The following is a 27,943-nucleotide window of genomic DNA, read 5'->3' on the forward strand; positions in this document are numbered from 1 at the left end:
CAGCGGCGGGGTCCTGGCTGGGAGAGGACGGGGTTGCGGCGGGCGGAACGGTGTCTCCTTCACTTCGCCCTCCAGCCGCTGCAGCTGCAGCTCGACCGCCAGCGTGCCGAGTGGCTTCAGCAGCTAGCGGAGCGGTGGCGGCGGCCCCCCTCAGGAGACCACCAGGTACCGCCGCGCCCGCCTCATGCGGACCCAGGGGCCTACGCCCCGGCGGCCAAGCGGGAGGCCTGCACCGGACTTCGGGTCGGCCCTGGCTCCCTAAGATGGCCGCGCTGCCCCGCGGTCCCTCGTCCTTTTCTGTGCGGGACCTCCTTTTGGCCCTTTGACCCCAGCTGACCGCACTTCTTGTCCCTCCCGCAGATCCCCTCTTCCCGCGGCCTCGCCATGGCTACCCACGGACAGACTTGCGCGCGGCGTAAGTAGAGCGGGGATCCCTACGGGATGGGGCGGCGGTGGACGGAGAGTCGAAGCCTGTCTACCAGAAACCGGCAGTTTGTTTCCCCTCGTCTTTCCAAGGACTTGGAAATTCGGCTTATTTTAGTGGTCGCGCCACCGTCTGACCACCTCTGCGGAGGAGGGGCTGGGCTGCTGGATTTCAAATAGGGGAGCAAGGCCCGAGGAGTTGGTCTGTGGCCGCATGGACTTTTCAGTTTTTGTACATGTCTTTGACGTACAGAAGTAAAAAGTTATTAATTGGGGTTTCCACCTTTGGAGGATCGGATTAGTCACTTCTAGAGGAAGTAGCAGTCCCTCTTTTGAGAGCACAAGGTCATTACTTGTGCTTCTAAGGGCGTGGACGTGCTTTGTGGAATGAATGAGCGGGGAGTAACGAGCTCAGATTGCTTGCCCTTAAGCAGCACAGCATTGGCTAAGGACTTGAGAGTTACGTTAATAAGTTTGAAGTGCTATTTGATACTTAGTTGATATAGACACTTGAGTGAAACACAGATGGCAGCATTTTTTCCAAGTTTCAGTATTTAAATTCCCAGAGTATTAAGTTCTCTTCCCACTCCAGGATGTTGGTTTTCACCTCAGCGAAGATATTAAAGGGTGTATCAGGGAAAAGGGCCTAGTCTTAAGTTTTGATTTTGTCTCATTGATTTAAATCAGCTCATCTCAGTGAATTTCGGCAGATACATTCCTATCCATATATACAAATACTTGTTTGGTTCTTTGTACCTGTCCAGTCCTAGGAAGTGAGGCTGTGGGTACTCTAAATTTAGCAATAAGCTGTTTTTCTATTTTGGAACGAATTTCCCAAGTTTGTATAACCATGGTTATCTATTTTAGAAATAATTTGTTGGTGGTATTTCCTTCATGGGTTGTTATAGTTTTATTGTAGCTCCTGATTGCATACAGAACATAATTACAACAAATGAGATTGCTCGAATTTAAAGATGAGCAGTGATCATACTCTAGTTCTTGGTTAGAAGATGGGAGAATAGAGACATTAACACTGAATTTTTTTTTCTACCAGCTATGTGTATTCCTCCATCATATGCTGACCTTGGCAAAGCTGCCAGAGATATTTTCAACAAAGGATTTGGTAAGAACTTTATTTTTAAAACGTTTTAGATAAGAGTGAAAATTTATGTTTGGGTTTCTTAGGGAAATCAGATGAATCGTTGCAAATTATTAGTATCTTGCTGCTTTAAATTTGGACTTACTTATTTATTTTTTTGAGACAGGATCTCCCACTGTTGCCCAGGCTGGATGAGTGGCATCATCATAACTAACTGCAGCCTGGGCCCAAGTGATCGTCTTACTTCAGCTTCCCAAGTCCCACGTAGCTGGGACTACAGGCATGCTCTGCCACACCTGGCTAATTTTTAAAATTTTTTGTAGAGGTGGGGTCTCACTATGTAAGCCATTACACAGTGGCTTCTCAAAGCCTGCTGGGATTACATTACAGGCATGAGCCGATGTGCCCAGCCTTGTATTAATTATTCCGTTAGATGCTTAAGATACTTAAACTTCTGTGAAGGAGTTCTTTTACAGTCCAGAGCCCCCTTCCCCAATTTCCCCAAGTTTTTTAAAACTATGGTTAGAGAATTTTAACTTTTAAGAAAAAGCGGGCCTGGCGCGGTGGCTCAAGCTTGTAATCCCAGCACTTTGGGAGGCTGAGGCGGGTGAATCACGAGGTCAAGAGATCGAGACCGTCTTGGTCAACATGGTGAAACCCCATCTCTACTAAAAATACAAAAATTAGCCGGGCATGGTGGTGCACACCTGTAGTCCCAGCTACTGGGGAGGCTGAGGCAGGAGAATTGCTTGAACCCAGGAGACGGAGGTTGCGGTGAGCCGAGATCGCGCCATTGCACTCCAGCCTGGATAACAAGAGTGAAACTCCGTCTCAAAAAAAAAAAGAAAAAGCGGGGCTAGGCGCGGTGGCTCAAGCCTGTAATCCCAGCACTTTGGGAGGCCGAGGCAGGTGGATCACGAGGTCAAGAGATCGAGACCATCCTGGTCAACAAGGTGAAACCCCGTCTCTACTAAAAATACAAAAAGTTAGCTGGGCATGGTGGCGCGTGCCTGTAATCCCAGCTACTCAGGAGGCTGAGGCAGGAGAATTGCCTGAACCCAGGAGGCAGAGGTTGCGGTGAGCTGAGATCGCGCCATTGCACTCCAACCTGGGTAACAAGAGCGAAATTCTGTCTCAGAAAAAAAAAAAAAAAGCGGCTTGTGCTTTAATTTTTTTCAATTACAGCTTAGGTCTTGGTTGACTAGAGTTGTGACATATTACTGTTTCGCTTTTGTGGTGAGTCCTAATATTTTCCAGAGTTGCGAGCTTTTTCAGGTGAATTTGAGTTTTCTTAAAGATTGTTCCACACCCTTCCCCACCTTTAGATTGTTGGAGATACTCCATTGGCATAAATGTCCTAAATATCATACAAAGTTTTTTTGTTTTTGTTTTTTGAGACAGAGTCTCACTCTTTCACAGGCTGAGGTGCAGTGGTGGGATCTCGGCTCACTGCAGCCTCCACCTCCTGGGTTCCAATGATTCTCCTGCCTCATCCTCCCAGGTAACTGGGATTACAGGCACATGCAACCACGCCTGGCTAACTTTTTTTATTTTTAGTAGAGACGATGTTTCACCGTGTTGGCCAGGCTGGTCTCGAACTCCTGACCTCAGGTGATCCTCCGGCTGTGGCCTCCCAAAGTGCTGGGATCATAGGCGTGAGTCACCACACCTGGCTGTATATTAACACATTTTTATCCACCCCTGAATATGTGGAATTTTTTTTTTAATGTATAGTCAACAGTTGCTATGCATCTTTCATACAAAAGAATCATTTTGTTATCTTTTGCTCTCTACTTGTTGAAGGTTTTGGGTTGGTGAAACTGGATGTGAAAACAAAGTCTTGCAGTGGCGTGGTGAGTGTTACTATGAAATAAGTTCTGTTGAACCTTTATGATTTTTCAATTTGTAAAATAGTCATAACTGAAAGATATCTACCTGTTTTGTTTTAAAGAAGTGGTAGAAGTTAACTTTGTTTTAAGAGATTTGTGGCCAGGTGTGGTGGCTCACGCCTGTAATCCCAGCACTTGGGAGGCTGAGGTGGGTGGATCACCTGAGGTCAGTCAAGAGTTCGAGACTAGCGTGGCCAAGATGGTGAAAACCTGTCTCTACTGAAAATACAAAAATTAGCCGGGTGTGGTGGTGCATGCCTGTAATCCCAGCTACTTGGGAGGCTGAGACAGGAGAATTGGTTGAATGCAGGAGGTGGAGGTTGCAGTAAGCTGAGATCTCGCCATTGCTCTCCAGCCTGGGTGATAAAGTGAGACTCCATTCTCCAAAAGAAAGGAAGGATTTCATGTAACCTGATTTATTTTGGCTTTGGATGTGATTTCTGATTTTCATGTGGTCTTTTGTCATATTATGTATGCACAAGGAACTTGGGAAAGACAGGACAGGTGACACTTTTTACTCAGTGAGATTACACATTTGAAGGCAAAGAACCTATTACACTTTTTTTGTAACTCTTTGTCAATGCTTGTCAGTTATGGGCATAAAAATATCAGTAACTCGCCGGGCGCGGTGGCTCAAGCCTGTAATCCCAGCACTTTGGGAGGCCGAGGCGGGTGGATCACGAGGTCAAGAGATCGAGACCATCCTGGTCAACATGGTGAAACCCCGTCTCTACTAAAAATACAAAAAGTTAGCTGGGCATGGTGGCGCGTGCCTGTAATCCCAGCTACTCAGGAGGCTGAGGCAGGAGAATTGCCTGAACCCAGGAGGCGGAGGTTGCGGTGAGCCGAGATCGCGCCATTGCACTCCAGCCTGGGTAACAAGAGCAAAAAACTCTGTCTCAAAAAAAAAAAAAATCAGTAACTCAAATTGAATGTACTGATCATTTATGTAATGTCCATTTTCTAGCAGTTCTCCCTGGAGAAGATTTCCACATGTATTTTGTGAGTTTAGGGAGTCCTGATCTGAATTTTTTTTTTCTTTTCTTCAGATTGAGTTTTGCTCTGTCACCCAGGCTGGAGTACAGTAGTGTGATCTTGGCTCACTACAACCTCCACCTCCAGAGTTCATGTGATTCTCCTGCCTCAGCCTCCTACTAGGTTTGATTGTAGGTGCCTGCCACCATGCCTGACTGATTTTTGTATTTCTAGTAGAGCTGGGAGTTTCACCATGTTGGCTAGGCTGGTCTTGAACTCCTGACCTCAGGTGATCCACCCACCTCACCCTCACAAAGTGCTGGGATTACAGGTGTGAGCCACTGTGCCCAGCCAAGAATATTGTTTAATTAAGAGGTTAATATTTTGGTATTTGAATGTCTTGATAGCTCAATGAACTCTTACAAGGGGTCTAGAGTAAAATACAATTTTTTTTTTTTTTTTTTTTGAGACGGAGTTTTCGCTCTTGTTACCCAGGCTGGAGTACAATGGCGCGATCTCGGCTCACCGCAACCTCCGCCTCCTGGGCTCAGGCAATTCTCCTGCCTCAGCCTCCTGAGTAGCTGGGATTACAGGCATGCGCCACCACGCCCAGCTAGTTTTTTGTATTTTTAGTAGAGACGGGGTTTCACCATGTTGACCAGGATGGTCTCGATCTCTTGACCTCGTGATCCACTCGCCTCGGCCTCCCAAAGTGCTGGGATTACAGGCTTGAGCCACCGCGCCCGGCCTGTAAAATACAATTTTTGATACAGGGTCTTGCTCTGTTGCCCAGGCTGAAGTGGAGTGAATGCAGTGGCATAATCTTACTGCAGCCTTGACCCCTGGGTTCAAGCAGTCTTCCCACTTCAGCCTCCCAAGCAGCTGGGGGTACAGGCCTTATCCATCATGTCCAGCTATTTTTGGTAGTTTTTTTAGAGATGACGTTTTGCCATGTTGCCCAGGTGATCCACCCTCCTTGGCCTCCCAAAGTGCTGGAATTATAGATGTGAGGCACCACGTCCAGTCCAGCTAGTAAAATTTAACTTTGTGCAATTTTTTTTTACTCTAAAAATTTTTGTTTTGAGATTGTTTTGGGAGTGGGTATGAGTGTGTGCATGTGAGAATACTATAGATTATTTTGATATATGTATATATATTTTCACATATTTTTGATGTAGTGCATATAACTGGTGTTTATTCAAACTAATGTTGTAGTTTCTGTTTTTTCCATGCGATGCTGTCTTTCTCTGTCACCCAGGCTGGAGTGCAGTGGAGTGATCTCAGCTCACTGCAACCTCCACCTCCCAGGTTGAAGTGATTATCCTGGCTCAGCCTCCCAAGTAACTGGGATTGCAGGTGCATGCCACCATGCCTGGCTAATTTTTGTATTTTTAGTAGAAACAGTGTTTCACCATGTTGGCCAGTCTGGTCTCAAACTCCTCACCTCAGGCGATCCTGAAGTGCTGGGATTTCAGGCTTGAGCCACAGTGCTTGGCCTATGGTTGCTTAAAAGCCTAGACCTGTTGGATTTCTGGGGTTTTTATATTGATCATATCTGTCACTTGGTTTCTTTGCTCTGAAAGGAAGCCTAGGTGTTTAGTTATGATTGGATGACTTATTTGGCCAAGTTAACAGGTTACAGAGCAGTGATTTCGTGTGTTTTTTATTGTTCCCATTGTTAGTCTATTGAGGGCCCTAGTTGTATTTGTTTAAGCACAAAAGGCTTTCTAAAAAAGACTCAATCCGGCCGGGCGCGGTGGCTCAAGTTTGTAATCCCAGCACTTTGGGAGGCCGAAGCGGGTGGATCACGAGGTCAAGAGATCGAGACCATCCTGGTCAACATGGTGAAACCCCGTCTCTACTAAAAATACAAAAAAATTAGGTGGGCATGGTGGTGCGTGCCTGTAATCCCAGCTACTCAGGAGGCTGAGGCAGGAGAATTGCCTGAACCCAGGAGGCGGAGGTTGCGGTGAGCCGAGATTGCGCCATTGCACTCCAGCCTGGGTAACAAGAGCGAAACTCCGTCTCAAAAAAAAAAAAAAAAAAGACTCAATCCTTGTGTTTAAAAAGCTTACTTTCTAGTTGGAGAGACAAACTGAGAAGACTGAGATAATTACATCAAATACTAGATTGTTTGATAAACCAAATCTTTGTTGGAAAGGAATAGATTATTGTTTAAAAGGTTAGGAAGAGGCCGGGCGCGGTGGCTCAAGCCTGTAATCCCAGCACTTTGGGAGGCCGAGGCGGGTGGATCATGAGGTCGAGACCATCCTGGTCGACATGGTGAAACCCCATCTCTACTAAAAATACAAAAAATTAGCTGGACATGGTGGCGCGTGCCTGTAATCCCAGCTACTCAGGAGGCTGAGGCAGGAAAATTGCTTGAACCCAGGAGGCGGAGGTTGCAGTGAGCCAAGATTGCGCCATTGCACTCCAGCCTGGGTAACAAGAGCTAAACTCCATCTCAAAAAAAAAAAAAAAGAAAACAAATAAAAGGTTAGGAAGAGTTGTATGGGAGTAAGTTTAAGAGCATGAAGGATGTGTAGGAGCTGGATTAAAGATAGCATGTTTTTATTCACATTTAATACATATAATTGAAAAACCATGGTATTGATCCTGTAGTATGAACCTAGTCCTAATAAGTTTCATTAATACTTGGCTCTGTTTTCTTACTTGAACTGCAGAGCTACTGAGGCCACCCCAGAATGTAGAAACCAAAATGTCTGGTGGAGGAGTAAAGGGATGAGCTGTAATGTGGCCCAACGCTGGTCCCACAGGGTGGTGTTGGCTTTATTTCTTGAGTCTTCCTTGGCATGTGTTATGTAGGCTTGCTCTTGATCTGCGGACTGATGGATGGCAGTGGATGGGGCCCCAAGAGTCATTAATGTCATTCAGGATTAAAAATAGCTATTCACACATTACTCATTCGAACATCTGCTAGAAGAACCTGTTCCATATATTGTTTTAATAATGCTTTCCATTTGTGTAGAGCATGTGAAAATGTACAAAGCTTTTAGTGTCAATTCAGTTTAATCATCCATAGGTAGGCTTTGTAATTATAGATGCAGAAACAAACCCAAAAAAGTTAAGTTACAGTGGCTTATTCCTGTAATCCTAGCACTTGGGGAGGCTGAGGCAGGAGGGTCACTTGAGCCCAGGAGTTCTGAGACTAACCTGGGCAACAAAGCGAGACCCTATGTCTACAAAAAAAATTAAAAATTAGCTGGGCTTGATGGTGGGCACCTGAAGTCCCGGCTACCTGGGAGGCTGACATCTCAGCAGGATCACTTGGGCCCAGGAGTTTGAGGCTGCAGTGAGCTTTGACTGTGGCGCTGTACTCCAGCCTGGGCGACAGAGCGAGACCCTGTCTCCAAAACAGATGGCCGAGGATGGTGGCTCACACCTGTAATCCCAGCACTTTTGGAGGCCAAGGTGGGTGGATCTCCTGAGGTCAGGAGTTTGAGACCAGCCTGGCTGACATGGTGAAACTCCGTCTCTACTAAAAATACAAAAATTAGCTGGGCTTGGTGGTGGGCACCTGTAATCTCAGCTACTTGGGAGGCTGAGGTAGAAGAATCCCTTGCACCTGGTAGGCAGAGGTTGCAGTGAGCTGAGATTGCACCGCTGTATTCTATTCTGGGTGACAGAGTGAGATGTGGTCTCAAAAGAAAAAAAAGATGTAGAGTTGGCTGGGCACAGTGGCTCATGACTGTAATCCCAGAACTTTGGGAAGCTGAAGTGGGTGGATCACCTGAGGTAAGGGGTTCGAGACCATCTGGCCAACATGGTGAAATCCTGTCTCTACTAAAAATACAAAAATTAGCTGGGTGTGGTCGTGCATGCCTATAATCCCAGCTACTCTGGAGGCTGAGGCAGGAGAATGGCTTGAACCAAGGAGTAAGAGACTGCAGTGAGCCAAGATTGCACCACTGCATTCCAGCCTGGCAACAGAGCGAGACTCCATCTCAAAGAAAAAAAAAAAGATGTACAGTTTGCTCACTTGAGAATTAGTTACAGGTTAACTTGTGATTGATTGGAAATGTCAGCTGTATGTAAAGTGGCAGTCAGTTGCTCAAAGGCTTGTCACTCTTGTATGTGCTTAGAGAGTAGGAATATAAGTTTTCAGAAAGCTAGAAAAAGGATTCGTGAATTTACCAAATGTTTCACTGGGTTTTTTGTGTGTGTGTGAGTTAGGCAGTGATGAAATCTAGGCTTATGAGAATGTTCATGAAGTTATTGATTGTCTTGTTAGGAATTCTCAACGTCTGGCTCATCTAATACAGACACTGGTAAAGTTACTGGGACCTTGGAGACCAAATATAAGTGGTGTGAGTATGGTCTGACTTTCACAGAAAAATGGAACACTGATAACACTCTGGGAACAGAAATCGCAATTGAAGACCAGGTAACATTTTGAAAATGTGTTTTAGTGTTAATTTTTATTTTTGTATTTCAAAAAATAACAAATGCAGAAAACAAATTACTTTTCTTTCAAAATAGATTTGTCAAGGTTTGAAACTGACATTTGATACTACCTTCTCACCAAACACAGGGTAAGCATAGCCATTTTTATCTGCATTACATTTAAAAGCATTTCTTTTGTATATTTAGAAAAGGTGTACATTTACTGCTTTATAGCTTATTAAGCTACCTTGTGGTGGCGAAATCTCTGTATCTGTTTTTATTTATTTATTTATTTGAGATGGAGTCTTGTTATGTCACTCGGGCTGGAGTGCAGTGGCACGATCTTGGCTTACTGCAGCCTCTGCCTCCCAGGATCAAGAGATTCTTCTGCCTCAGCCTCCCTGAATAGCTGGGACAGCAGGCACTCGTCACCATACCCAGCTAATTTTTGTATATTTAGGAGAGACGGGGTTTCACCATGTTGGCCAGGCTGGTGTGGAACTCCTGACCTCAGGTGATTCGCCCACCTGGACCTCCCAAAGTGCAGGGATTATGGGTATGAGCCACTGTACTCGGCTTTTTATTTATTTTTTGGGACAGAGTTTTGCTCTTGTTACCCAGGCTGGAGTGCAATGGCGCGATCTCGGCTCACCGCAACCTCCGCCTCCTGGGTTCAGGCAATTCTCTTGCAGCCTCCTCAGTAGCTGGGATTACAGGCACGCACCACCATGCCTAGCTAATTTTTTTGTATTTTTAGTAGAGACGGGGTTTCACCATGTTGACCAGGATGGTCTCGATCTCTTGACCTCGTGATCCACCCGCCTCGGCCTCCCAAAGTGCTGGGATTACGGGGTTGAGCCACCGCGCCCGGCCTTTATTTATTTATTGTTTGTTTGTTTGTTTGAGAGGAAGTCTCACTCTTGCCCAGGCTGGAGTGCAGTTGCACAATCTTGGCTTACTGCAACCTCTGCCTTCCGGGTTCAGGTGGTTCTCCTTTCTTCTGTCTCAGCCTCATGAATAGCTGGGATTACAGGTGTGGGCTACCACGCCTGGCTAATTTTTTTTTTTTTTTTTTAATTTTTGGTAGAGACGGGGTTTCACTATGTTGGCCAGGCTGGTCTTGAACTCCTGACCTGAGGTGGTCTGCCCACTTCAGCCTTCCAAAGTGCTGAGATTATAGGCGGGAGGCACCGATACACTGCTGGCCTGTATCTGCTTTTAGAATACGATGGTTGCTATCATTGCCTTGCCTTCAAATATTTGTCTCTCCATTGTTTTACTAACTTGGGCAATTAATGTGTTTCTAACGGGCTTTTGTGACTGACTGCAAGTACTGCAATGCAGTCTTCCTAGATGATGGCTATCCGGTTGCCTCATGTGTCCTTGATTTTAGTTCATTGAGCTCAGTTTTTACTCCCTGTTACCGTATTGCTGCTTTTTATCCCCTGGTCATACTGCAGTTCATTTAAGTCTGCTTTGTGCTCTCTGTGCAGAAGTGTGTGTAAATTTTTTCCAGTGACATCAGTTTGTTCTTTTTCCAGAAAGAAAAGTGGTAAAATCAAGTCCTCTTACAAGAGGGAGTGTATAAACCTTGGTTGTGATGTTGACTTTGATTTTGCTGGACCTGCAATCCATGGTTCAGCTGTCTTTGGTTATGAAGGCTGGCTTGCTGGGTACCAGATGACCTTTGACAGTGCCAAATCAAAGCTGACAAGGAATAACTTTGCAGTGGGCTACAGGACTGGGGACTTCCAGCTACACACTAATGTGTAAGTATTTCTTTCATAGGATATTGTGATGTAGGCCCTCAGAGGATGATTTTGTTTTCTGTCATCTCTTACTGATCTGGGTGCACCCCAAAGGATCTCTCTTAACATCTAAAAACAAAATCATTCTTGGTCATTTCTAAGGTGCTCCTTCAGAATGTTTGTCTGACTTTCGGTGCTGAGAGAATAAACGTTCATTTTATATGGGGTTTAATGTGCTTTGTATTTTTATAAGAGGCATTAGGTATTGGCAGACATCCCAGAGCACCTGATCCCTTTGGGGCATGAGGTGTGACAGGTGTGGGCTCCTGAGAGGAATGTTGCAGGGAAACCAGCTAAATCATGATTTCAATTCACCATCAGTTGAAACCAGCTAAATCGTTTAGCTGCTTTCAGTTCACCATCATGACGCAGACCTACATACATTAGGTTAAATCTGAATTTCCCCTGCTTTGGAGAGTCCCAGCCACTAAGCACTGTGCATGGAAATAGGTTTCTTTGCTCAGATGAAGGAAGTAGGGGGCGGGGCTTTCCTTGTGTGATGCCTCTTTAGGCACACAGGCAGTGTCTCAAGTACTTTGTCCTTTGGGTAGAAGGAAAAGCTGCCAGTAAATGTCTCGGCATGGCTACAGTTTTGGTCCTGCTAATTTCTGGATTATACAAATAAATGTGTTGTAGATGAAAAAAAAACTAGTGCTTTCATTTTACTTAATTATTATGATGTGTGGGGTGCTGACTTGATAGGATTATCTAAAATGTATGGTGTTTTGTTGTTGTTTTTTGTTTCTGTTTTTGAAAGACGGAATCTTGCTCTGTCTCTTAGGCTGGAGTGCAGTGGTGCGATCTCAGCTCACTGCAATCTCCACCTCCCAGGTTCAAGCAGTTTTCCTGCCTCAGCCTCCCAAGTAGCTGGGACTACAGGCACACACCACCATGCCCACCAGGCTGGTCTCGAACTCCTGACCTCCTGATCTGACCACCCAAAGTTCTGGGGTTACAGGTGTGAGCCACCGTGCCTGGCTGTTGTTAGTTTAAAAAAAAAATTGTTTTTGTAGAGACAGGGTCTCTACAAAATCTCAAACTCCTGGCCTTAAGTAATCCTCCTGCCTCAGCCTTCCAAGGTGTTGGGATTATATGCGGGAGCCACTGCATCCCGCCTGGTGGTTTTACCTAGCCCCAACTAGATAGGTATATGGAAAGTACTTAAAATGTTTTTTCCCATTGTAAAAATCCATTGGTAAATAACAGAAGCACAAAGAAGAAGATCTGAATTTCTCATAATCCTGCCAGCTAGATGTATAATCTTCGTTAATGTTGTGGTGGTTCACCTTTTTATATGTGTACGTATATGTACTTATATATGAAATACATAACCGAAAGGCTGTTTGAGAAACTCTTCCATGTTAAATACAGTGTGATAATTCCACTAGATGGCTGTTCTGTGGTTCATTTTACTAATCCCTGTATGGGTGTGGATTGGGAAAAAACCCACTTGACCTGTGTTGTTTTTTCTTTTTCTTTATTTTCGAGCTGTGGTTTTTATTTAAATTTAATGGTACAAGGCTTTGCCTTAGACATTATTACATTGTCTATTCTAGAACTACTAATTTAAAATGTCTTATAGCAATGATGGGACAGAATTTGGAGGATCAATTTATCAGAAAGTATGTGAAGATCTTGACACTTCAGTAAACCTTGCTTGGACATCAGGTACCAACTGCACTCGTTTTGGCATTGCAGCTAAATATCAGTTGGATCCTACTGCTTCCATTTCTGTGAGTACTTCTGTGGACTTAGAATGGGGGTTTTGGTTGTGGGAATGAGTCTTCGAGTATATTGAGTTGTGTTGAAAATTTGAACTGATTTCACACAGTCCTCAGTTAACAGATTGGCTTTAGAATTTGAAATGCTGCTTTTTCTATGGAGACAGTGTTAGAGGTTTTATTTCCAGGCCAGGCCACTGGAGTTTGTTTAACCTCAAAAGCTGCTGAGTGAGTGTTCATAATAACCTTGAGCCATAGTGTAGCTGGTGTTTTGGTCCCTGTGTGGTTCTTGTCATGTCAGAAATAATAGTGCTTTAATCTCTTTTTTTTTTTTTTTTGAGACGGAGTTTCGCTCTTGTTACCCAGGCTGGAGTGCAATGGCGCGATCTCGGCTCACCGCAACCTCCGCCTCCTGGGTTCAGGCAATTCTCCTGCCTCAGCCTCCTGAGTAGCTGGGATTACAGGCACGCACCACCACGCCCAGCTAGTTTTTTGTATTTTTTTTTTTTTTTTTTTTTTTTGAGACGGAGTTTCGCTCTTGTTGCCCAGGCTGGAGTACAATGGCGCGATCTCGGCTCACCGCAACCTCCGCCTCCTGGGTTCAGGCAATTCTCCTGCCTCAGCCTCCTGAGTAGCTGGGATTACAGGCACACGCCACCATGCCCAGCTAATTTTTAGTATTTTTAGTAGAGACGGGGTTTCACCATGTTGACCAGGATGGTCTCGATCTCTTGACCTCGTGATCCACCCGCCTCGGCCTCCCAAAGTGCTGGGATTACAGGCTTGAGCCACCGCGCCCGGCTAGTATTTTGTATTTTTAGTAGAGACGGGGTTTCACCATGTTGACCAGGATGGTCTTGATCTCTCGACCTCGTGATCCACCCGCCTCGGCCTCCCAAAGTGCTGGGATTACAGGCTTGAGCCACCGCGCCTGGCCGCTTTAATCTCTTTTGAAGCAGCCTGTCTCTTGCCCAGGCTAGAGTGCAGTAGCACAGTCACGACTCTGCAGCCTTGACATCCTGGGTTCAAGCAGTCCTCCTACTTCAGCCTCCTACTATTCCCAACTAATTTTTTGATGTTTTTTTGTAGAGATAGGATCTCCATATGTTGCCAGGCTAGGCTGAAGCTGTCATCCCGTAGTTTATTGGGATTACAGGCATGAGCCACTGTCCCTGGCTAGTATTGTAATCATCCCTTTGTCTTTTTTTTTTTGGAGTCTCTCACTCTGACACCCAGGCTGGAGTGCAGTAGTGCCATCTTGGCTCACTGCAACCTCCACCTCTTGGGTTCAAGCAATTCTTTTGCCTCAGCTTCCCGAGTAGTTGAAATTACAGGTGCCTGCCACCATTCCGGGCTAATTTTTTTTTTTTTTTAATTTCTTAGTAAAGATGGGAGTTCACCTTGTTGGTCAAACTGGTCTGAAACTCCTAACCTTGAAGTGCTGGTATTACAGGTGTGAGCCACCATGCCTGGCCCCCTTCTCCATTTCTTTGTTTTTGTTTTTGTTTTGAGATGGAGTCTTGCTCTGTCGCCCAGGCTGGAGTATAATGGCGCCATCTCAGCTCACTACAACCTCTGCCTCCCCAGTTCACGCGTTTCTCCTGCCTCAGCCTCCTGAGTGTGGGACTGCAGCCACATGCCACCACGCCTGATTAATATTTGTATTTTTAGTAGAGACAGTGTTTTACCATGTTGGCCAGGATGGACTTGATCTCCTTACCTTGTGAGCCACTATGCCCGGCCCCCCTTCTCTGTTTCTAACTGCACTACAGCAATAAAAACCTCAGAATTCATACAGCATACTATTCTGTTACCTGCATTGATGTTCTCCGATGTCTGTGGCATCTTTTTTTTTGAGACAGAGTTTTGCTCTTTTTGGATGGAGTGCAATGTTACCATCTTGGCTCACCACAATCTCTGCCTCCCAGTTTCAAGCGATTCTCCTGCCTCAGCCTCCTGAGTAGCTGGGACTACAAGCACTCACCACCACCGCCAGCTAATTTTTGTATCCTTAGTAGAGAGGGCGTTTCACTATGTTGGCCAGGCTCGTCTCAAACTCCTGACCTCAGGTGATCTACCCTCCTTGGCCTCCCAAATGCTGTAATTACAGGCTTGAGCTACTGTGTCTGGCCCATCAATGGCTAGTGGTTTAATGTCATGCCTGTATAATGAAGCCTTATGAAAACCCACAAGGAGAGGTCAGTGAGCTTCTGGGTAGCTGAGGTTACTGCAAGGTGGTATGCCTGGAGAGGGTATTGAAGTTCCGTGTCCCTTCCTGTGCTTTGCACTATACATCTTTTAATCTGTATTCTTTGTAATATCCTTTATTAAAACTGGTAAATGTAAATAAAGTGTTTCTCGAGTTCTGTGACCTGCTTTAGGAAATTAATTGAACCTAAGGAGGGGCTTGTGGGAACCTCTATTTAGAGCTGCCAGGTCAGAAGCAGAGTTTTTTTTGAGACGGAGTTTCGCTCTTGTTGCCCAGGCTGGAGTGCAATGGCGCGATCTCGGCTCACCGCAACCTCCGCCTCCTGGGTTCAGGCAATTCTCCTGCCTCAGCTTCCTGAGTAGCTGGGATTACAGGCACACGCCACCGTGCCCAGCTAATTTTTAGTATTTTTAGTAGAGACGGGGTTTCACCATGTTGACCAGGATGGTCTCGATCTCTCGACCTCGTGATCCACCCGCCTCGGCCTCCCAAAGTGCTGGGATTACAGGCTTGAGCCACCGCGCCCGGCCTTTTTTTTTTTTTTTTTTTTTTGAGACGGAGTTTTACTCTTGTTACCCAGGCTGGAGTGCAATGGCGCGATCTCTGCTCACCGCAACCTCCGCCTCCGGGGTTCAGGCAATTCTCCTGCCTCAGCCTCCTGAGTAGCTGGGATTACAGGCACGAGCCACCATGCCCAGCTAATTTTTTTGTATTTTTAGTAGAGACGGGGTTTCACCATGTTGACCAGGATGGTCTCGATCTCTCGACCTCATGATCCACCCGCCTCGGCCTCCCAAAGTGCTGGGATTACAGGCTTGAGCCACCGCGCCCGGCCCAGAAGCAGAGTTAAAACAAGCTGGGGCTTGCATTTGGCATATGAAATGGGAAAAGGAGGGCAGTCTTGTCGGACCAGGCCCTTAACCTGGGGCATCTGATGTCTCCAGGTAGAATTGCATTGAATTAGAGGACATCTAGCCAGTGTCTGCTGCAGGAATTACTACTTGCTTGGTGTGTGGGGAAAGCCCTCACACATGTGGTCACAGAAGCATTTTGTGTTGTGACAGAATAGTAGTAGAAATTGAGTTGGTTTATTTCTGTATCGTCAGAATCGATGTCAGGTTTAGGATTTACTAAGAATGGCTCTAGCTAGAGTGGCTCATCAAAGGATGGTTTAGGAAGAAAAAGGATAAATGAATGGGGAATGAGGAACTTTAGACTCTTAGATGGTCAGGTGGTCATCCCTGCTATGGAACCACAACTGTGCTATTCTCAGGTACTTAGTAAAGATTACCACTGGAATTCAGAGATAGATTCAACTCTCAGGGAGTTGGCTCACTGGGTGCATGAGGAAATGCAAACAATACGAAATAAAATATACAATCCCTTGATTATTGTTATTTGTAATAGCTAAAATCAAAGTGAAAGAGTGCTAGATTGTACCTTGATGCTAGGCCAGGCTCAGATTTCATTCTTTTTGAGCTTTGGCCACCAGCTTCAAAGCCACACTGCAAGGGAAAAAATACCCCTAAAACCTGTATTTGCTGTATATTGTCCAGTTTGGAGAAATTTAAAAAGAGGGCAGAGATTACATTGAGAAATGTGAACAGAAATTTCCTGGGACAGTATTCAGGCTTATTAATCAAGATAAAGGTGGACAAATGGGGAAGGGTAGCTTTCTATTGGGAAGGCAAAGCAAATACCTTTAAATTATTAACTGATCTTTAATAAAACTGATTTGTACCATGCTCCTACTGCCATATGGTGTTAATACTGTTGGCAAGATTAAACTCTCTTGTGTAAATAAGTCTTACGATAATACTGTAATTGATGATCATATGTATTGTGAAATTAAGTTGACACCTCCTAGATATAATACCTGTGGAAAGTGACTGGCCTGAGGAACTGGAGCTCACTATCAGCTGATCTCTGTGCTTAATAGTTTTGCACAAGGTACAAATAAATAACAGTATATCAAGTGGGGAAAAAGCTGGTACAAGAAGATAAATATGTTTGTAATGGCATCTGTCAATCTAAAGGAAGAAACTGAGGCACAAAGTATGATTTTAAAGACCTTACCTGTGCCAAGATGAGGACAGCTGCCCAGCAGGCTCAGATCCAAGGAACCCTGGATTTGAGCTCCACTTGGCCTTTGTTACAAACATGTTTTTAAAGGCCAAAAATCAGGGACAGGATGTGGGCTGATACAAAGTTGTTTGGCAGGAATTCTCTTTGGTTTACAGAAATAACATTGATTAGTGATTGGCTGTACATTGTTCCTTGTATCACAGATAACAGGAACATGAAGATAATTGGTGAGGGTCACATTGTACAGCTTGCGGTAACACTGTAGGTATTTGCGAGCTAGCCTGGAAACTACAAGGAAGAAAAAGAAGGAAGTGTTTTTAAACAATTGTCCCTGGGTATGGGGGTGTGTCCTGTAACTAAAGTCTCATCCTCATGTCTCTGGGCCTGGTAAATTTTGCATACCTCACATTCCTCATACTGAGCTATTTTTTTTTTCTTCTTCCTAGGACAAATTAGTTGTTACTTTTTTTTAATTTTTTTTTTGAGATGTCATTCAGGCCGGAGTGCAGTGGCACAGTCTCAGCCCACTGCAACCTTCAGCTCCTGGGTTCAAGCCATTCTTGTGCCTCAGCCTCCTTAGTAGCTGGGATTATAGGTGCCCTCCACCATGCCCGGCTAATTTTTGTATTTTTAGTAGCGATGGGGTTTTGCCATGTTGGCCAGGCTAATCTCAAACTTCGGACCTCAAGTGATCTGCCCGCCTTAGCCTCCCAAAGTGCTGGGATTACAGGCATGAGCCACCGTGCCTGGCCTAGTTGTTTCTTTAAACCTATCCCTCCCCCACAGTGGCTTCTCCAGATGATAGGCATATTTGTGTTTGTACTCCTAATATATCTGTCATATAAATGCAACAAGTGTAAACAATCTTGACAGCTATATAGATCTTTTAGCTGTAAGGGATTCTTGTTGATACTATGTTTATATACATACATACACACACACACACACATATATATATATATATATATATATATATATATATATTTTTTTTTTTTTTGAGACAGAGTTTCGCTCTTGTTACCCAGGCTGGAGTGCAATGGCACGATCTCAGCTCACCGCAACCTCCGCCTCCTAGGTTCAGGCAATTCTTCTGCCTCAGCCTCCTGAGTAGCTGGGATTACAGGCACGCACTACCATGCCCAGCTAATTTTTTGTATTTTTAGTAGAGACGGGGTTTCACCATGTTGACCAGGATGGTCTCGATCTCTTGACCTTGGGATCCACCCGCCTCGGCCTCCCAAAGTGCTGGGATTACAGGCTTGAGCCACCGTGCCCGGCCATTATGGTTTATATATTTTGGTTTTTGTCCAGTTCCTGGCTCACAGCTTCTTGTATTTCCCATGTGAATAGAGCAATAAGAGTATCTTTTTGTTAAGATATTTGGCCATTTGTCCTTGATTCCTGAAACAGCGCCAGAGCATAAAAGTGAAAGACAGTCTTTTTCTGTCATCGTCTTTTTTTTTTTTTTTTTGAGATGGCGTCTCACTCTCAACCCAGGCTGGATGGAGTGCAGTGGCGCGATCTCAGCTCACTGCAACCTCTGCCTCCTGGGTTCAAGTAATTCTGGTTCCTCTGCCTACCTAGTATCTGGGATTACAGGTACCTGCCACCACACCCCGCTAATTTTTGTATTTTTAGTAGAAATGAGGTTTTACCATGTTGGCCAGGCTGGTCTCCAACCCCTGACCTCAAGTGATTTACCTTCCTTGGCCTCCCAAAGTGCTGGAATTACAGGTGTGAGCCACTGTGCCCTGGGCTCTTTTGTTATTTTTAACTGGCCCTTTTCAACCACATCTGAGCTTACATTAATGAGGTGAATTTTGGCTAGTCCCTAGATGACTGACTACAGGAACAAACCTGCCTGGAGTGGGCATAGTAGCTAAAGGTTGAGCCAACAGCCAAGGATTTGATTAATTGTGCCTTTGTAAAGAAGTCTTCATAAAAGCCCAAAGGACTGAGTTCAGGGGGCCTTCAGAAAGTAATACATTCATGTCCTTGGAGGGTGGGGCACCCCAGCTCCACAGGGATAGAAACTCCTGCTAGACCTCATCTATAAAGGAAAAGATATATAAATATCTTTTTTATCTGGCTGTTCATTTATGTCCTTTAAAGTTTTCTATATAACTGGTAAATATATTTCCAATTCTGTGTGCCACTCTAGCAAATGAATTGAATCCAAGGGGTTTTTGGGAACCCTGATTTATAACTAGTCTGTAAGAAAGCAGAGGCAAAACAACGTGGAGCTTGAGGTTGGCACTGAAAATGAGGGTGGGGCAGTTTTATGAAACTGAGCCTTGAACTTGTGGAATGTGATGCTCTCTCCAGGTAGGTAGTATTGGAATTGAATTAGAGAACATCTAGCTGGAGTCTGTTGCAGAACTGATTGCTTGCTTGATGTGTGGGAAATTCCCCCTAGGTCTTGTGAGAGTATAGAGGGAGAAACTGATTTCATTTATTTTTACTCCTTATCACAGTTTCATGGTTTAACTCCTGTTAAATAATAGGAATTTATATCCAGGTTTCTGAGGCTCTTATTTCTCGGGCACAAGATAGCCATTAGCGAGGTATTTTTTTCTTTATTTTTATTTTTTTTAGCTTTGTTGCCTGTGCTGTAACTGCACCCTTAACCACCTGGGCTCAAGAGATGCTTCCATCTCACCCCCATTCCCTGATAGTTGGTGTGCACCAACATGCCAGACTAGAAAAATTTTGTACAGACAGACAGGGGTCTCACTATGTTGCCCAGGCTGTTGAACTTCTGGGCTCAAGCAATCCTCCCGACCTTGGCCTCCCAAAGTTCTGGGATTGCTGGTGTCAGCCACTGCTCCGGGCCTATTTTTTTCTTTAGCTGGTCATTGGTAGCTCATGAATATTTGGCTCTAATGCCAAGCAAATACAAGTGTTGTGGATGTGGCTTGTGTCTGTATAGTTAACATCATTTCCCTCTCTGGATTGGGCTTTTTGCATGTTACACATTATAAGAATATAGATAACAAATCATTTGCAGATCTGTTTTGCTTACATAGGCTGTTACCTTTAAACTATAGCCCTCAGAATGCTGAAAACTAAGCAAAGTTGCATGTCTAGGCAACCTAGGCCCTGGAAATGAGGGCAGTTGTCCACATTTATATTGATAGGCCTCTGATGTGGCTTAATAATGTTAGTGGTAGTAGAAAATTTAGGTAAAAGGAAGCTACTCATTATATCTTACTCTTCAGGGTTCCTTCCAGGCCTTGAAGTCTGTAAGTCCTAAAATGTTAGGATTGTGCAGGGAAGGCAGGGGCCTGGATTGGTACATGATGCGTCACTGGGACCTTCTCCCAAGCCCAGTGGTTACATACAGCCAGAACTCGGTGGCATCGGCATTAATGACAGGTGTGAGAATGTGAGGATAAAAGATTGTTTGATTCTACAGAGGAATTACTTGTTGTTTGGGGATGTATTTTTATTTATTTATTTATTTATTTATTTATTTTATTTATTTATTTTTTTTGAGACGGAGTTTCGCTCGTTACCCAGGCTGGAGTGCAATGGCGCGATCTCGGCTCACCGCAACCTCCGCCTCCTGGGTTCAGGCAATTCTCCTGCCTCAGCCTCCTGAGTAGCTGGGATTACAGGCACGTGCCACCATGCCCAGCTAATTTTTTGCACTTTTAGTAGAGACGGGGTTTCACCATGTTGACCAGGATGGTCTCGATCTCTTGACCTTGTGATCCACCCGCCTCGGCCTCCCAAAGTGCTGGGATTACAGGCTTGAGCCACCGCGCCCGGCTTATTTATTTATTTTTTAAAGACAGGGTTTCACCATGTTGGTCAGGCTGATCTTGAACTCCGGACCTCAGGTGATCCACCTGCCTTGGCCTCCAAAGTGTTTGGATTACAGGTGTGAGCCACTATGCCTGGCCTGTTTGGGGATTTTTAAAAAAACATTGATGGTTTTGATTCTTTAGGAAGAGCCCTAAAAGTAGTAATGTTTGTAACTAAGTCATGAATTTAAACTGTACAGCCTGCGCTAGGGCTGGTGTATGTCACCTCTAGTGAGCCTGATTGGTACCACATTTTGGTCTGGTTTTGTTAGACCAGAATCAACAAGGATTTTTATGAGACTGCTTAAGGTCTTGTGCTATACAGTTTGGGGTCTTTGGATACATTCCAAGGTCTATGAAGAGTATTGTTGTGTCCTACTGACAATTTGAGTTTTGAGCTGAATGGATAAGTAGTAGTATCTGGTTTCTGTTTGACTTGATACATAATGTTGAATTTTATTGTCTCACATGAATAAAACTGAACACTTCATGACTACATGATGGGGAAACATGTAGGGGCTTTGTCTCTATTGAAATATTTTTCTTATAGTTGTTTTTGAATTTTATTTTAGGCAAAAGTCAACAACTCTAGCTTAATTGGAGTAGGCTATACTCAGACTCTGAGGCCTGGTAAGTATTCTTGATAAAGTAGGATTGTTTTGATAGTATTTAAACATTTAGTTTTCATTCCTCTTATTTTTCATACTGTTCAAGCAAGCACGCAGAAGAGTTGAAAGAAGAGTACAATAAATACATGTTTACCTTTTGCCACAACTTTTTATTTCTTTTTCCTTTCCTTTTTTTGCTAGGCCATTTGGTCATGAGTCTTCTCTTTAGAATTAGGACTTTCTCTCCTTTTCTACATAACCGTAATACTATCACATCTAAGAAAGCAGTGATTCCATATTTTTTAATATCAACTTCCTATTCCATTTCCTCACTTGTACCTGAAATATTTTGTAGTATTTTTTTTTTTTTTTTGAGACAGAGTTTCGCTCTTGTTACCCAGGCTGGAGTGCAATGGCGCGATCTCTGCTCACCGCAACCTCCGCCTCCTGGGTTCAGGCAATTCTCCTGCCTCAGCCTCCTGAGTAGCTGGGATTACAGGCACGCGCCACCATGCCCAGCTAATTTTTTGCACCTTTAGTAGAGACGGGGTTTCACCATGTTGACCAGGATGGTCTCGATCTCTCGACCTCGTGATCCACCCACCTCGGCCTCCCAAAGTGCTGGGATTACAGGCTTGAGCCACCGCGCCCGGCAGTAATTTTTTTGTTGATCAAAGTTCAATCATCGCTTTGCAGCACTTTTCCAACTTCACTGTGCTGCACACGACTCATCTTGGAGTCTTGTTAAAGTACTGGAGACTTTTTTCCCCTCCAAATAGGGAATTTCCTCCCCAGAGTTTATTTTGGCGATTTTGAAACCTAAAGAAAATTTGGAAAAATGGTACAATGAACATCATATGCATTTTTTCCACGTTGACCAGTTATTAACAGGTACTACATTTATGTCTCTGAAACTTTTTTTTTTTTTTGGAGACAGAGTTTTGCTTTGTTGCCCAAGCTGGAGTGCAATGGCACAATCTTGGCTCACCACAACCTCTGCCTCCCGGGTTCAAGCGATTCTCCTGTCTCAGCCTCCTGAGCAGCTGGGATTACAGGCATGCGACAACACGCCCGGCTAATTTTTAATATTTTTAGTAGCGATGGGTTTTCAACATGTTGGTCAGGTTGGTCTCGAATTCCTGACCTCAGGTGATCTACCCACCTGGGCCTCCCAAAGTGCACAGCCTGAAACTCCCTTTCACATACGTTTTTAAAGAAACGTTAAAAAAAAAAACAACCCAAAAACAAAAAAAAACACAAAAAACATTTTTAAAGAAATGTATGTTTTGCAAACATACAGACATGGCAGCCCTACCATGTGTATCCTAAGAGTAAGACATTTTTCTTTATAAGCACAATACCACTGTCACATCTAAGAACACTAACATTAATGTAATAATACAAATATATATTCAGATTTCCCCCCATCCCCAAATGTGTCTTTATTGTAGGTTTTCTTTTCTAGCATCTAATTACGATTATGTCTCTAGTCTCTTTTCATCTGGATAGTAATTCAACTTTTTTTTTTTTTTGAGGCGGAATCTTGCTCTGTCGACAAACTGGAGTGCAGTGGTGTGATCTTGGCTCACTGCAGTCTCCACCTCCTGGGTTCAAGTGATTTTCCCACCTCAGCCTGCGGAGTAGCTGGAATTACAGGCACTCACCACCACGCCTAGTTTATTTTTGTATTTTTAGTGGAGACGGGGGTTTCACTATGTTGGCCAGGATGGTCTCGATCTTTTGACCTTGTGATCCACCTGCCACTGCCTCCCAAAGTACTGGGATTATAGGCGTGTGCCACCGCGCCCAGCCTTGTATTTTCTAGAACACTTTTAACTTCTGGTTATTAACATTTCTATTCTCTGTGACTTGGTTCCTTACCTAGAAGGGTAACCCAGTTCTTCCGGTGTCTCAGATATTTCCAAGCGCCCTCTGGTGGCCAGCACTGGTAGGCCAGCTGACAGGCTGAGGAAGTGACAGGCAGGCTCTGGGATGACTGTGAAAGAAGGCTCAGACTGAGTGAAGTGCCAGGCACATCACGTTTGTTTTATTTTTTGTTTTTTTTTCTTAACAGGTGTGAAGCTTACACTGTCTGCTTTGGTAGACGGGAAGAGCATTAATGCTGGAGGCCACAAGCTTGGGCTTGCCCTGGAGTTGGAGGCTTAATCCAGCTGAAAGAAACGTTTGGGAATGGATATGACAAGATTTGGCCTTAATATATTTCCATTGTGACCAGCAGCAGGCTTTTTTTCCCCCAAGATGATGATCAAAACAAAGGATGATCTCAACAAGAGCTGTATTTCAAATATTTAGACAGTTCCTTGTTAGCTGGTTTCTAGTTGAATTGGTTATCTAGTTACCAATGCTGCAGTTCTGCAGTCACCTATACATTATTTAAATGTATTTAACTGTTAAATGTGCTACCCACCAATAATGAAATAGACCTTTATGAAAACTGTGCGATTGTGTGCATGTGTTTTTTATGTTCCTTTAGAAAGCATTCACTATTACCATTGAATGAGCTGGATCAGTGGGTATTTTAAGATGAGGTTAACATTTAAGTTCAGCCATTATTAGAATTACTTTGGTATCCCAGAACATGAACAAATTATGAATAAAACGTATACATAATTAATGGCTCCAAGTATTTGCAGAGTTCCACGTTTGCCAGCTACGGTCAAATCTCCCTGGTAGCTAGCCAGTACTTAATTTTTTCAGTAAGCATTTTGCTCTTTACCTAAATCTGTGCCACAGGATCTTCTGTGTCCCTAGAATAATTCCATGAGCTTTTTAAGACTACAATAAGAGGATACATGCTTTGACACTCTTCAGTTTGTAAGTTTGTGCAGAATCTCACTGTATCTTTGGAATGAAAATGAAGAGAATGTGAAGTTACACATGCACACTGTACCTCTGTGAGGTACTTCTAGGAAACTAGGCCCTTGTTTGCTGAGATGGTGTTAGGTGTAAAGGAGTAAGGTGGACAGTGAGGGTAACCTGAGGGACTGTGAGGTCATTACTCATTTCCTTCCAGGCAGACACTGACTGAAAGGTGGGTATAGGTAGGAGACCAGAGGCAACCCCTTTAGGCTGTGTGGCATGGGCCTTCATCTGGGCAATTAGAAATTAATAGGTGGTTCTAGCTGGAAAAGTAGGAAAGAGCAAGTTTTCTGTTAGGAGGAGGTAATTTGACGGGTATGATTAAGGGTTGGAGAGGAGATTTGTTCTGTAATAATAGACCTGAAGAATGATGGAGCCTGAGTGATAAACAGATAAGAGGTTACTCTGCCCATTGAGTAGCTATTCTTTTATTCCTTTAATTTCTTAATAAACTTGCTTTTGGCCAGGTGCGGTGGCTCACGCCTGTAATTCCAGCACTTTGGGAGGCTGAGGCAGGTGAATCACCTCAGGTCGGGAGTTCAAGACCAGCCCGACCAACATGGAGAAACTGTCTACTTAAAAAAAGGTAAAATGGAACTCATCACCCGAGAAAGCATACATGCTACAAAATTCCAGGTTGATAAGAAGCTGGTGAGAGATCAGAGCTCAAGCAAGCTCTCCACACAAGAGAGTTGGCACTAAGACCCCTCTGGTCCCACTATGTTTTTCCTAGGGGACTGGTTTGAATGGCACATGTGAATGAATCTCTGAAATCTCAGGTTCTCTGAAAGGCCTTCAGACACATAAGACTCAAGCGACAAGGTTAGAATCTGAGCCAGCCTTCAGTCAGGACCTATTGCAAAGTAAAAGAAACATGAAAAGACGTCCATGCAGGCTATGCCTGAAAGCAACTCTTGTGTGAAGTAGACCCACAGGTAACTAATCCCTGCTGGTCTGCAGAACCACTGCTGGTGGTCCCCCAAAGAGAAATCCTAGTTATTTGGACTGCTGCCTCTTAGCTAATGGGTGGTTTTGGGCAGTGGCTACAGTAATTTGGACTGAGGTGTGGCACAAGTGAGTGAGCTGTTTGTCAAGGTTCTGCTTAAATTCAGCCTCTTCACTCGTGCATCCTAATATGCTTTTATGAGTTGGAAAAGGGTAGGTTTCGGCCAGGGTCCCGTATTGTCCAAAATGCAAAGTATGTCCCAGGAGCTGTGAGCTTGTGGGGCTCTTTTAGCCCTGCTTCCAGGAGTCTCCAGGGGCACCTTCCACCACTGGGGCTTACCAGGTAGTGGCAAAGGCTGCTTGAATGCTAGGCTAATGGCATTTCTGCCTGAGGCAGTATCAGTGGAAAGAACTTGACCTTCATCTGTCAGTGGAGATAAGATCTGTGGGGTTGGGGAAATTTAAATGAGAAGCAGAGGACCTGGGTTGAAGGTGCTCCACAAGGCCTGGTTCCTTCACCTTCCCTCATAGGCAGAGGTTCAGGAAAGCCTGAAGTTCTCTTCATCTGGAGTGTGGTAACTGCCGTTATCTATGGGCCAGTCTACTTTATACCTCCCTGGCCAGTGATCCCCCTCACTTTCCTTCAGAATTTCAAGGAGAGGGCAGGATAAATAAGTCAACCCTGAGGTCTTCGGGTCCAGGCCAACTGGCCTAGCTCTCAGAGGTGACGTCCCCTGACCAGGGCCTTCATTGAAGAGGTGAGGCTAGGGAGCCGACTCTGCTGTGAAGACATGAGCAAGCCGCCAGCAGAACCAGCATCACCTACAAAAGCACACAAGTGACACCCGTGGTCCCCTTCAATCCTCTTTCCTGTTATCAGTTCCCAGACAGGGCCCCCACCAGTCCCAGCTGCACGGAACCAGAGAGTTTCGTCTGTCCTGAGGGAGAGATGTAGGAGGGAGACAAGCCCGAGGAGCTGAGGTCTCTGGCCATTACACATGGCCAGGCCAATTAAAACTTTATAACCTGCCTCCTGCCAGCTGGAGGTTCCCGCAGTAAGACCAGACCTGGCGCCAGGGAGGGAAAGAACCTCAAGGCCCCTTTCGCTGAAGGGAGCTGCCTGTGCTGGGCCTTCCCTCCTTTCCCCATCCAGCGTCACACACGGAGGCTCAGGAGGTCCCAAGCCCCACTTTATTGTCGAATTTAAAACTCGATCGATTCCTGGGGTTCCCAGGTAACCCTTCCTCAAGCCCACTCACTAGGGGCCAGCCCTAGATCTTGAAAGCCAAGGTGAGGCCATCACCCAGGGGCAGGAGACTGATGTAGACCCTGACGTCCCGCCGGATGCGTTCGTTTAGGTTCCGCACACACTCGGCGGCCAGGTCCCCCTTCGGAGGTTGCAACACCTTTCCGTGCCACAGGACCTGCGGGGGGCGGGGTTTCAAGAGGGCGGGGCCAGTCGGGCCGAGGGAGGCGGGCTTCAGAGGGAGGTGCCCTGGCGGGAGGGGACCAGAGCCCCGCAGTGGGTGGAGCCTACGCTATTGGACTGGGTGGGGCTTTGGGGTATAGAAGGAGTTAGGGGAAAAGACGGGGACCCGGCCCGAGAGGGACAGCTTTCTCCTCCCCCGCCGTGGATCCCTTACTCTGAGGACCGCGAGGATGCCTCCTGGCCGCAGCAGCTGCAGGCAGCGCTCGTAGTAGGCGGCGCAGTTCTCCTTGTCCGCGTCCACCACCGCCACGTCGAAGGTGCCGGCCTCGCCCGCCGCCAGCAGCTCGTCTTGCGGGAGAGGGAGGGCAGGTGGGGCTGAGTCTTTGCCCCCGGCGGCCCTAATCCCCCTCCCAGGCCGGCCTGGGCGCTGTGACCGCCGGTCCTGCCCTTAACCCGCCCGGCAGGCCCGGTCACAGCTGGGCCCACCGGCCCCGTTTGCATGGCCACAAAGCCCTTTCCACGTCGGTGCTCACCCAGGGTCTCCAGGGCGGGCTTCAGCCGGAGATCAATCTTGTGCTCCGCCTCGGCCTGCGGAGGGAGCGGGTCAGCCGTTGCGCCCTCGCCTGGGGCTGCGGGGCTCGGCGCGGGCGCTCACCTGCCTCCACAGGGGCCGCCCCAGCTCCGGGGGCTGCGCATCCACCTCGCAGGTCACCACGCGCCCATCTGCGGGCAGCGCCAGGGCCAGCGCCAGGGCGGAGTAGCCCGTGAAGGTGCCTGGGACGGGGACACAGACGGGTTCAGTCCAGAGTGGGGGTCAGCCCGGCAGCCGAGGCCCTCCGGGATCCCGGCCGCGTGCCCCTACCCAGATCCAGCGCCTTCTTAGCCTGGATGAGCCGCGCCAGGTTGGCCAGGAGCTGGGCCTGCTCGCAGGTTATCATGGAATCCCCCTGCGGCTGCTCCAGGGTCAGCTGCGTGAAGGGAGAGGGCGGTACCAGCCCTGTCGGTCACCCACCCCCGTCCTGGGGTCCCAAGCCCCCAAGGGAGCCGTTCTGGGCGTGGTCTGGGGGAAGGGCCCTCCGGGAACGCCCACCGCACCCAGCCCGGGGAAGCCGGAAGCCCAGAGAGGGCCAGGGCCCAGCCCAAGGTCACACAGCCACGTGGGACCCCCCGGGCCCGAGGTGGACGCCCGTTCCCGCCCCGAGCCCTACTGACCAGCCTCAGGCTTCGTAGCGCCGGGTGCTCCCGCATGGAGCGGCTCAGCAGATACTGCCACAGGGGACTGTCCTCGGGGGGAAGCAGACGCAGCTCTCGCAGGCCTCGCCATGAGGGCCACCGCCTCCCTTCAGGGAGAGGGTGCTGGGTCAGGTCCCGGGGCTCCGCGGCCGCAGGAGTTAACCTGAGCGGCGCTGCGCCCTCCTCTGAGCCCGCCCACTCGCTCGCCCGCGGGGTCCCGGTCCTGCTCACCTAGGAAGAGGCCGGTGGCGAAGGCGGCGCCCAGCGCGGCTGAGCCCAGGGCCAGCGCGGCGGGCACGGAGAGCCGGGGCACTGGCTGGGTCATGGCGCGAGCAGGAGGTGGCGGTAGGTCACGTGCGCTGGAGCTCCTGGGACAGGTCTCGGACTCGCGGACCCGCTGGGCTCCGCCTTGTCGGGGGGGGGGCACTG

The 27,943-nt window shown here is 46.5% G+C and overlaps 2 protein-coding genes across 4 annotated transcripts; one reads left to right on the plus strand and one right to left on the minus strand.

The window, feature by feature from the left end:
• Positions 1-17: 17 nt before the first annotated feature.
• On the plus strand, positions 18-23,487 carry VDAC2 (voltage dependent anion channel 2). Of its 2 annotated transcripts, XM_039477982.2 has the most exons (10): positions 20-165; positions 361-415; positions 1,478-1,546; positions 3,326-3,375; positions 8,639-8,791; positions 8,887-8,939; positions 10,332-10,559; positions 12,181-12,331; positions 20,992-21,049; positions 23,102-23,487. In XM_039477982.2, the coding sequence occupies exons 2-10, from the start codon at positions 385-387 to the stop codon at positions 23,191-23,193; spliced, it is 885 nt and encodes a 294-aa protein (XP_039333916.1). In that variant the 5' UTR covers positions 20-165; positions 361-384; the 3' UTR covers positions 23,194-23,487. The 2 variants fall into 2 exon arrangements, with proteins under 2 accessions (XP_074238545.1, XP_039333916.1); XM_074382444.1 differs by lacking the exon at positions 3,326-3,375 and having other exon boundaries at positions 18-165.
• COMTD1 (catechol-O-methyltransferase domain containing 1) lies at positions 21,045-27,927 on the minus strand. Of its 2 annotated transcripts, XM_010350464.3 has the most exons (8): positions 27,746-27,927; positions 27,494-27,621; positions 27,144-27,249; positions 26,937-27,055; positions 26,815-26,869; positions 26,496-26,629; positions 22,909-23,023; positions 21,045-21,846 (listed from the first exon to the last, which is right to left on the minus strand). In XM_010350464.3, the coding sequence occupies exons 1-8, from the start codon at positions 27,837-27,839 to the stop codon at positions 21,737-21,739; spliced, it is 861 nt and encodes a 286-aa protein (XP_010348766.1). In that variant the 5' UTR covers positions 27,840-27,927; the 3' UTR covers positions 21,045-21,736. The 2 variants fall into 2 exon arrangements, with proteins under 2 accessions (XP_010348766.1, XP_003939822.1); XM_003939773.4 differs by lacking the exons at positions 21,045-21,846; positions 22,909-23,023 and adding an exon at positions 26,022-26,276 and having other exon boundaries at positions 27,746-27,922.
• Between the last annotated feature and the right edge of the window lie 16 nt (positions 27,928-27,943).

Source organism: Saimiri boliviensis, chromosome 12 (assembly GCF_048565385.1).
Source record: "Saimiri boliviensis isolate mSaiBol1 chromosome 12, mSaiBol1.pri, whole genome shotgun sequence".
Taxonomy (NCBI): Eukaryota; Metazoa; Chordata; class Mammalia; order Primates; family Cebidae; genus Saimiri; species Saimiri boliviensis.